The sequence below is a fragment of the Lacerta agilis genome, chromosome 15 (assembly GCF_009819535.1).
Source record: "Lacerta agilis isolate rLacAgi1 chromosome 15, rLacAgi1.pri, whole genome shotgun sequence".
Lineage (NCBI taxonomy): Eukaryota > Metazoa > Chordata > Lepidosauria > Squamata > Lacertidae > Lacerta > Lacerta agilis.
Window position 1 is genome coordinate 22808543 of NC_046326.1, and position 9039 is coordinate 22817581.

Here is a 9039-nt window from a genome sequence, read left to right on the forward strand (position 1 = left end):
CTACGCTGCCAGTGCCCTCCCCTGCTGCCATGTGATTTGCACAGAGCTTTTTCACCTTTTTTTGCACACTGTACGCCTACGTGGTTTCATCTTCTACTCCTCCTCCACTGGCACAGCACAATTCTCCTTGTTTTCCGAAGGGATGGCGAGGTAGTCAGTCCTGGAGAGCAGGGTGAAAAGTGTACTTCAAGGAGAAAGTCCTGAACTGGCAATTTTAAAAAGAGGTTTATATGGGGAAGGACTTTAGCAAAGTAGGAGAGCACATGTGTGGCATCCAGAGCATTCTAGGTTTGAGCCTTGCTGAGCACTCCAGTTAAAAGGGGAGATCTTGGGACCAGAGAACTTGGGACAGACATCACCATCACCATTATTATTATTATTATTATTATTATTATTATTATTATTATTATTATTATTATTATTCCCCACCCATCTAACTGCTACTCTGGGTGGCTTCCACAAAATACAAAGGAATGCAACAAAACACCAAACATTAAAAGCTTCCTGAAACAGATGTGATGTTGATAATGTAGCTCACTTTTGCATAGCTGTTTTGTTTTTTAAGCCAGCATGGGAGGTGGGGAGTCAGATTTGGACTGTGCTGTGTATATGTCTGGAGTTAACTATTTGCCTCTGCCGTCTGATAGAAATCCTTACTGCTGCTACACCTGCTGTTTGAATGAGAGAAAATGGCTTTCCTACCATGGCAAGTAGCTGGGCACTATGTGTGACTGGATTCTGATTATGACTTGGCTGGGGCAAAGTTTAAATCTCTCCCCCCCCCCCAGTTCTAGTTCAAGGTACTTGTATCAGCTCCTGGATTCATCTTCTTTTGGACACAGATGACTTAGCCACCGTTTTAAAATTGTGGTTTTATGAACTCCGATATGGAATCTTAGCCATTAATCTGGCTGCCACATGTTGGACCAGCTGCAGTTTGTGAGCATCACGGAGCAGAAGGCTATCAATGGCTGCTAGCCACAATCCTATGCTCTGCCTCCACAACTGGAGGCAGCAATGCTTCTGAGTACCAAGTGTTGGAAACCACAGAAGGAGAAAGCGCTGTTGCACTCAGGTCCTGCTTGCATGCTTCCCTTGGGGGCACTCTGGATGTCAACTGTGAGAGCAGCAGGCGAGACTAGATGAGCTCCTGGTCAGACCCAGCAGGGCTATTCTTACATTCTTATGTTCACTTACGCATTTTCCTGAGCAACTTCCTCTGCCTTGGCAACTTTCCTGTAGCAGTAGATCATTTCTACCAGCAGCCACAAAGTGAGGAAGACTAAGAGAATATACATCATTATTTCAGAGATGACAGATGTGAGGTCTTCTCCAGCTGTGTAGGGGACAAGAAAGGGAAAGATCCACGTGAGCAAAGCCACCTTTGTGGGGCACAGAACAGGGTGTCCTGCTTTGCAACCATCTTTTGGAAACCTGTGAGCTTGTGTGGTTTTCTATATCTTCCTATATGGAAGCAATTTGCCATGCAGAAACTGAGTGGCTCTCTTTTATGGCTCCGACTGTAAGCTCTACCAGCTCAGTAGGCAGTTGCATGCCTATCGGCTCTTATGGAATGGATTGTGCCAGCTGGAAAATTACTGGTATCCTGCAGCCAGGAACCTAAACACACACAGTTCCCATTCGCCAGCTGGTGGCTGCAAACTGAGCAAGGATCCCACTGTACCACCACCTCAGTAGAACAGTACAACCTCAGGCTATTTGCAGAGCAATGTATAGAATTTCTTTTTCCATAGACCATAGTGCCCCCATGTCATTCTTTACAATCTGGATGAAACACTTACACAGAACACGATGCAATGCACATTATAATCAAACACTCCCAAGTGTTGGGAGGATCAGAGCTTTTGAGTAAGCAAAAAATGTAGAGAAGCTAAATGAGGTGAAAGCAGTGATTTCGGATCACCACTAGAACTGGGTGAGACAACTGAGGTTCTACCATCTCTTAGAAGACTTTGTGGTGCCACCTACCACACAATTGGCAATAAGGCTGACATTTGCACATGCACTTTAGGTGCAATTGAGGGGGGTTGGGCTAGATGACCCCTGGGGTCCCTTCCAACCCTATTCTATGATTCTATATGTTCTCCTTAGCGCATGCGCAAACATGCAGAGTCGCTCAGATGACATACTTCGCTTGGGACAAACAGAGCTATGTCTGTGCCCATCCTGGAACCCTGACAGGCTCTCCTTTTGTTTCCTGTTTCTTTACTTTCCCCATCTGCAGATGTTCTATATTGTGCTGAAGACAAGGAAACAAAACCACCAAGAAACTCAGGGAGGGATCTTCAGCAAGGGAAGGAGACAGAGGAAAAAAGGACACAGAGAAAGGGGTACACAGCTGTTGGCAGAGGGGGAGAGAGAAAAAACAATATAGACACACCGTAAGGAATGAGATGCAACAGGAGGGAGCCATATTCAGTTCAACAATCATTTAGTACTGCTTCTGTTGAAACTGACAGTCTCAGCAAGCCATTAGACAACCCTTTCCCCCAATGAGCCCAGTTTTGACAACTCATTGAAATAAACTAAACAATGATGTGATTCCCTACAAGGACTTGGGAATTTTTAGTTCAGAGAGAAGGCAAATAAGAGGTGACATAGTGGGCATTTATAAAATTATGCTTGGCATGGAGAAAGAAGAGCTTTTCTCCCTCATAACACTAGAATTAATGGACATCCTGAATGTTGAAAGATTCAGGATAGATTTGAGAGAGAAGAGAGAGTGGGAGAGAGAGAAACTTCCTCTCACAGGAGGCAGTGATGGTCACCAATTGGAATGGCTTTAAAAGAGGATTGAGCAAATTCATGGAAGAGAAGGTTTTCAATGGCCACTAGCGACAATGGCTATGCTCTACCTTTATGGGCAGAAGCTGTAATACTTACTATGCATATGAGTTGCTGGAAGAGGAGAGCGCTCCTGCACTTCAGGGTTTCCCACAAGCATCTGTGAGCACAGGATGCTGGACTAGGTGGGCCACTGGCCTGATCCAACAGGCTCTTCTTACATTCTTATGATAAACATTGTGGTGAACTGAGTTTAAATCTGGGGTGACTGGAGGTGGGAAAGAACCTGTACTATTTTTACAGGCATGCAAACTGAACTAAAACTATATTGCCATATGGAAGACATGAGTTTCCTAATGACCCGCAAGTGTTGTGGGAGTGGGGGGGGGGGTGGATTCTGTGTCACAGGGTTGACAGAAGCAAAAGTCTATAGTTTTGAATTAAGGGACTATTTTACATCCGCCCTAAAACTTGGCAAGTGTGGAATAGAATACCATATACTTACACCAAGTCCATCAAAGGCCCCATTTCATTGCATTCTGCCTTGGCTCCCTAATACTGTAGTCCCTTGTAGGGAATGGTGGCAAAAGGATGGTGAGATAAAGCTCCAAAGTAAGCTTTGGAACCAAGTTTTCCGAAGGCAAAACTGTTTGTTCAGCTCACTAACATGGAGTGAAAGTCATTTGAAATTATTTCAGGCCTAATTCTTCTGCTAAATGTATCTCTTGTATTTTAAAGGAAGTAAGAAATGAAAAAATGAACAGGCCCTTGCAAGTTTGAACTGTGTGTCCCTTCTCTGGATCAGAGAAAAATTCCACTTTCTTTCCCCCCACATAGTGGTCAGAGTAGTTTAAGGGTTATTTGGCATCAAGGCTATAAAATGCCATCCATGCTTAACCATCCCCACAGCAAGTGTCTCTGGACCACCTAGGAAGTCATCCTTAGTTTGGTCCTTGACAAATCCTTCAGCCTGCATTACGGAATGCAAATGTGGGAGAAACTGCTTGAAACTTGAGGAGTCTCTTCCCCCACCCTTCCTTACACTAAATACCAACTTCTGCATCACCACCTTGTGTGTGGCTGCAAGAGACCCACTGCCAAGAGGCACCAGAATTAAGGGACATGGCCATCATCCTTCATACCCTCCTCCACCACCGTGAGGCGGATCAGTGTAGAGCGGGTGACAACTGGGCGATGAACCTCGAAGTTGAATTCCCGAGTGACATTGCAGGTGTAGATCCCCGAATCATTCAAAGAGATGTTGAGCACGGAGATGGACACATCCTGCATGTCTATGCTCCCGTCCCATTGGAGCCGACCACGGAAGCGGCTCCCAAGTTCCTGCTTCTCATTCTCGTACTTGTATATCTGTAGGGAGCAGAATAAGGAAGGATGCTGTCATTTTCAGACCTCTGTGCTGTCTTCTGTTGCAAGGAACAAAAACCGGACTGTTTAAAATGTTTCTTTGTCAAAGTCTTCTTTTAAAGATCTTCAGAGCCCTCCCTAATCTTAAACTCTTCTTCCCTGCTCCAATTGATATAGAATACAAAGAAAACATGTGACAAATGCATGTGTGGATTGGCATTTAATACACACCCTTTGAACAAGAAAATAAGGTGGCAATAGTGCAAAGCAGGAGAGAATGACACATGATCCCCAAGAATAAACATAAACAGATAGTCTCTTTGGATTATGCTACAGGGTCATCTCGACAGTAGTGTGGCCAACACTGGGTGCTTTGCCAGGTGTCATAACTGAGGTTTAAAAACAGCTGTAGAACAGCTGTCCTCATGTGTCAGAACAGAAGAAGAGGAAGTAATGCAAAAAGCATTTATCACACCAATATGTTTTCTTCAACTTCTCTGTGAATAAACCGGAGTTTAGCACTTTGTTTTTCCAGGATGATGATGACTTCACGGACCAGTAAATATTTTGGAGAACTTCTGAAAAGATATGTGAACAGCATTTAAGCTCTCGGGACATTTAACCTTTCTGATCTAGCCTGCCTGAAGCTGATGGTTGGTAAGATTCCTGCGCTCAGTCCTTGCAAGTCTTTTAGGAAAGCAGATCTGACCTCCTCGCAGCAAAGCCTCCTGTGCAGATAGCCTAATAGGGTTTGAGGACCCAGATGAGAATCTTGCTGGGGATAGCACCCTCATCAAAACATCTATTAATAAATGTCTAGTTATAGGAGAAGTCCTATGCATTTGCAAATGATCCTCATTTTGCTGGTTTTCCTTGCCAGGTTAGAATAACCACCCATTACCTGAGCTTTATCCTTTTCGCCTTATTTCCTCCCACCCTTTATCAAGGAAGAGAAGAACATCTCCTGGTCCCTTTCCCCATTTCTCATCTCACAGGCTCATAGCTAGAGGCACCCAATGTAATACTTACAGGCTCATCTATGCCCCCTTCGGCCTTATAGTACCACTGAACCAGAGTGTTGGCAGAAACCTCCTCTCGCTTCATGCAGGAGATACACAGCAGCTTCATGCGCGACCCTTGGACTGCCTCTGTCTCTGACGGTACTTCAACGCAGACTGAAGAGCAGACACCCACTGGAGAGCCATGGATCAGCAGCCCAGTTTGGATATGTGAGCATATAGTGCAATTGGGAGAGGGACCCATTTCCAAGAAGGGAAAAAGACAGAGGAACACACAAACACATGGAGAGGGGGTGGAGCGACACAGAGAACAATCTGTTATTCAAGACACTTCTGATTCTCAGTGAAAATAAATCTCTTAATTCAACACTGGCATTCGTTGAGAATGGATTAAATAATCAGGATTTGCAAAACAAACCCTTCCATCCTATGCTGATCTCAACCAATAATCCACATTAAATAACAACTTGGTGCTGAATTTACTAGTGCTTTGCAGATTTATGCAGTGTCCCACCTCATTCCTCCAACACAGAAATCTGAATTGTGAGATTTCAATGTTGCTTTGATTATTTGGGCTACAATTGAAGCACATGTGACACAGTCAACCAACCAGAAGTTATATAACCCAGAACTGCAAGTTCTTTTTTGAATCAGAAAGGCAAATGTCACCTTTCTTTTTTCCTCTCCCTCCCAAGTTCTTTTTTATATTATGTTTGTTCTTTAAATTTCCCCCAGAGACCCTGCAAAACACATTATGAAAACCTGTATTTCTGTACACATGAAAACCTGTATTTCTGTAAAAGGCTATTTCATCCTAAAAGCTCACAACATTTAAAAAAGGCAGAAGCATAAAATATGAATGATAAAATGCCCCCCAAGTCCTATCCCCAACACAGTAATGCAGTCTCCCAGACTCCACAGAGCTCTTCATCACCATTCTTATGTGAGAATTAGGATGCCAGAATTAGTATCATTGTGGTTCTTTTATACATAGCACATTTCGTGCAAGTTCACATGAACAGCTGGCACCAAATCAGATCCTACTCAACAGTTTGAATGTTTCCCTCTTAAGTGCTACTAGACAAGCATGTAGATAATGCTTACTGTACCCTTTCTAACTGACACCAAACAGCGACAGCTTCTTTTTGATAAAGCAAACAGTGCCAGTGTTTCCCCAAGAGACATGGGGTTCAAGAAAAAACACCTCCAACTCCCTCAAGCCAAGAAGCCAGCACATTACTCTGGGGTTTCATTTACTCTGAAGAGCATTTTTGCACAGAACTCTGAAAGCATTTCTGAATCCCCTCCTGTACCATTTGTGTACACACGTGAGAATGTTGTTCAGACAATGTAGAAAAGAGAAGACAGCCATTTTAAAACTGAATGCACATTTTAGCCAAGCTAGGGAATTGCAGATGTAGGGGGGTGGGGTGGGGAAGAACCAATGCACCCCAAACCAACTGTTAAGTGTGGCATGTGAAAATGCTTTCAACTCTCAAAGTCCACAGAATTGACTGAAGACCAAGGATGTAATTGCACATTCTGCCCTCCCACAATGCTTTAAATAAAAGTTGGCACAAAAATTGGACTTTCGCAAACATGTTCTCCTTCAATGAGGCACAACCCTTTCCCTGTGACACTTCCAACACCTGTTTATCCATTTTTACAGGCTTCATTCCCAGCTGTTCCTTTGTTGCCTTGGGATCCACAGTTTAACTGGGCTGTCTGACAAGGGACAAATCCACAGTCTAAGGGCTTGTTTCTCTGTAAGGCTTCCCAGCCAAACTGCTATGTTCTAAGATACAGCATGGAATCCAAAGTCTTGCCTGGATACTGCTGGATTCACTATTGCAACCGCATTTTGGAGGTAAAATGTAAAAAGAAGAAGAAATGGTTGGAAGCCCCTTGAAAACATCTTTAAAACTCAGTTTTGACATGGGAATTTAAAGCTACTTGGGCTATTGCCTCCTTTTCTAAAGCCTCGCTAGAGAGAAAGCAAGCTCCAAGTTTAATTCCGAGCATCTCCACCAGCCAAGCAGAGCTGGAAGAAACTCCTTGCCTGAAACCTTGAGACAATATTGATTTAGATAGACCAGCGATCTACTGGTAGAAGGCAGCTCCCTAAGGCCCTCTTTGGGGTGGGGGACGGGGTGGGGGGAAGGAAAATTAATATGAAAGTGATTGCAATTTGCAACCAATTTTCCTCCGGCTTCACTCAATATCGTGCACGTGCAGATCCAAGTACACGAGGCCCCTGGTTGCGCTTTGTCTCTGCCCAACCGGGAAACAAGGACAACCCTCCCCTTTCTTAATTAAAGTGGTGCACAACAGCTCGCCATGGCAACCCCTCTCTCCCGAGGAGCTGCTCAGGCCCGCGGGGCAACCCGGCAATTAATGACTTCACAGAGGACCTTCTCGAGGATCATTCCCACTGAAACGGAACCCCCTCTCCGGCTGTCTCACACACGTTTCACACGGTCTCCTGAACCGCAGGCGGGAAGCACCTACCGCAGAGGACCACCACCAGCAGGGAAGAGGCGGCGGCCACCTTCGTTAGCGCAGCCATGGCTCCTGGAAAGGCAGATGCGGCTGGGTCCCCTTTCTCAACCAGATCTAGTAGCTTAGTCGTCCTGCAACTGGATCCGGGCGGGAGGAGGAGGAGGCGCTGGGCTGGAACCGACCGATGGGAGCAGCAGGGCCAGGAGGAGGCAGGGACCAGGGAGGGCAAAGGTGCTCCGTTCAAAGTCCCTTCCTGGAGCTCCTCCTCTCGCAAGGCTTTTCAGCACCAGGGAGAGAGCCCGCGGTTGCGGCCGTCTTTGGACAGCTCCGCGCTGGAGGAGGCGCTGGGCTGGAACTCGCCGATGGGAGCAGACGGGGATTCCGGAGGGCAGCGGCGCGCCTTTAGCTGACTCGGCTCCCGCGCAGCGGGTTTCAGAACCACGGACAGCTCCTGCGGGTCGCCGCCCTCTTTGGACAGCTCCGCGCCGGGCGGGCAGGGTCGGGGTTACCTGGCGAGGGCGCCAGCGCCGACTGCCCCTTCCCAGCTGTGGGCATCACCAGCCCCTTGGAGGCGCTTGAGCTGCCCTGCCCCCGCCTGTGCTCAGCCCAACGGTTCGCGAAGGGAGGCGAGCGACGGAGGACAGCAGGGGGCTTTGGAGAGCCGCTGAGCCCGCTTCCTACAGCCCCGCGGCGCGAAGGGAGACGGTGAGAGGCCCGAGATGGAGGGGCTTCGCAGCCACCAACCCTCGCCGTCTCCACCCTCGCCGCCACCTCCAGCTCCAAGCCTCCCCACAGGAACAATGCATCTCAAGCCGTGTGCTGGAGCCCAGCCTCCTGCGCTGGCTCTGCGTGGCGGGGACGGCTTGTGCCCGCCTTACGGGAGCGCGAGGGTGGGTGGAGAAGGAGGAGGAGGAGGAGGAGTGCCGCTGTCTCCCTTCTCCGAGCCGTGCCTGGATTGGGAACAGCCCCTCAGGACAAGCATGCGCAGACCTCTCTTTAGCAGAAGCAGGCTTCCCTCTCCCATCAGGAGAGCGAGACCCCCTTTCCCCGAAGAATTGGGGGTGGGTGGGGCGTCTCCTGCCTCTTTCCAAGCCAGCTGCTCCCAGAGCCCCTTCACATCTACACCACCCCTTCAGGGTTGTGCGCGGGGGGGGGGGGGAGGAACCATGTGCCACCTTTATTTCCTTGGATAAAAGGTGAGATATAAATCCAGCCAATCCATCACTAATTTGAATGTATGGTGTGGATGTAGCCAAATCCTAGGTTCACTTTCTCTGTTGAAATCTTTCATAAGCAAACAGCAGCAGGCAAAATAGAAAAAGTACCCTGTTCTGGAACAAAATGAGTCTGG

General features: G+C 47.2%; 1 protein-coding gene across 3 annotated transcripts; it reads right to left on the minus strand.

Moving 5' to 3' along the window:
- Nucleotides 1-56: 56 nt before the first annotated feature.
- Nucleotides 57-8588, minus strand: SCN3B (sodium voltage-gated channel beta subunit 3). 3 transcript variants are annotated; one of them, XM_033172645.1, is made up of 5 exons: nt 7698-8580; nt 5200-5363; nt 3948-4173; nt 1198-1336; nt 57-160 (listed from the first exon to the last, which is right to left on the minus strand). In XM_033172645.1, the coding sequence occupies exons 1-5, from the start codon at nt 7753-7755 to the stop codon at nt 94-96; spliced, it is 654 nt and encodes a 217-aa protein (XP_033028536.1). In that variant the 5' UTR covers nt 7756-8580; the 3' UTR covers nt 57-93. The 3 variants fall into 3 exon arrangements, with proteins under 3 accessions (XP_033028536.1, XP_033028538.1, XP_033028537.1); XM_033172647.1 differs by lacking the exon at nt 57-160 and adding an exon at nt 2151-2260 and having other exon boundaries at nt 1203-1336; nt 7698-8587; XM_033172646.1 differs by lacking the exons at nt 57-160; nt 1198-1336 and adding an exon at nt 1344-2260 and having other exon boundaries at nt 7698-8588.
- Between the last annotated feature and the right edge of the window lie 451 nt (nt 8589-9039).

Coding starts and splice junctions, on each gene's coding strand:
- SCN3B (XM_033172645.1), bottom strand. CDS start 7,755: ATGGCTGCGCTAACGAAGGTGGCCGCCGCCTCTTCCCTGCTGGTGGTG. Junction 4,174..5,199: donor AAGGGGGCATAGATGAGCCT/GTAAGTATTACA, acceptor TGCTCCCTACAG/ATATACAAGTACGAGAATGA. Junction 1,337..3,947: donor CCTCACGGTGGTGGAGGAGG/GTATGAAGGATG, acceptor TCCCCTACACAG/CTGGAGAAGACCTCACATCT.